This window comes from Rhincodon typus, unplaced genomic scaffold (genome assembly GCF_021869965.1).
Source record: "Rhincodon typus isolate 14 unplaced genomic scaffold, sRhiTyp1.1 hic_rhity00000051, whole genome shotgun sequence".
In the NCBI taxonomy this organism is placed as follows: domain Eukaryota; kingdom Metazoa; phylum Chordata; class Chondrichthyes; order Orectolobiformes; family Rhincodontidae; genus Rhincodon; species Rhincodon typus.
Genome location: NW_025965689.1, coordinates 37,371 through 38,331, shown reverse-complemented (window position 1 = coordinate 38,331; position 961 = coordinate 37,371). Strand labels below are relative to the sequence as shown.

At 51.9% G+C, this 961-nt stretch overlaps 1 protein-coding gene across 1 annotated transcript in view; it reads left to right on the top strand.

Moving 5' to 3' along the window:
- LOC109928922 overlaps nucleotides 1–955 on the top strand; it is a 3,410-nt gene extending 2,455 nt beyond the window's left edge. The window contains exon 3 of the mRNA XM_048621009.1: nucleotides 506–955. Within this exon, the coding sequence (XP_048476966.1) occupies nucleotides 506–824 (319 nt within the window). The 3' untranslated portion in view covers nucleotides 825–955. The remainder of the gene's footprint in view (nucleotides 1–505) is intronic.
- The last annotated feature ends 6 nt before the right edge of the window (nucleotides 956–961 follow it).

Genomic DNA, 961 nt, shown 5'->3' with positions numbered 1-961 from the left:
GTGCAGTTTCAGTTCATCTCCGTTTCCTTTTCACATATTCAGGGAGAGAGTCTCTAAGAGAGGAACCCTGGCACAGAAACCCCGCTTCACAACACAATTCCAAGAAATACCTCAGTCTGATTCAGCTGGAGGAATAGAAACTGAAATTGAAATGGAAGCGGCCGTGTTTCCTTGTTAAAGAAAGGCCGAGACATGGGTGCTTAATTGTAATAAATTGCTTTTAAAATGTCCAGTTTTTACAATCTTTGAACGTGAAACTCGAGTCTGCAGGTTTTCTGCCGGGCATTATGCTCACTGCCCTTGTGGAGAAAAGGTTTAATTACAGATCCATTTGGGGGCGGGAGTTAGCTGGAGGCGGAGCTGGATATTTCTCTGCTGTCACTTTGTTAACGATCCGGGCCGCCTCTCACTCTGTGTCAGCTGTTTCTCAGTCAGGTCGGGGCGGGCTGTATAAAAAAGGAAGGTGAGGGAGCGCCACTTTCATTCAGCAGCGATTGGAGTGAAGGAACGTGATGTCTGGAAGAGGCAAAGGAGGTAAAGGCCTGGGAAAAGGTGGAGCGAAGCGGCACCGCAAAGTGCTCCGTGATAACATCCAGGGCATCACGAAACCAGCCATCCGGCGCCTGGCTCGCCGTGGCGGGGTCAAGCGTATCTCGGGCTTGATCTACGAGGAGACCCGCGGGGTGCTGAAAGTTTTCCTGGAGAATGTGATCAGGGATGCGGTCACCTACACTGAGCACGCCAAGCGCAAGACGGTCACTGCCATGGATGTGGTATACGCTCTGAAACGCCAGGGCCGCACTCTCTATGGATTCGGCGGCTGAGCAAATCGACCCTTTTCCAGCGAACCAAAAGGCTCTTTTCAGAGCCACCCAATTCCTCCGATTGAGGGCGGAGACCTGAGGACGGGGAAAGGCAGCACAGCGGGAGGGTGTCTTGTACTGCAGCTCGTTATCTTACA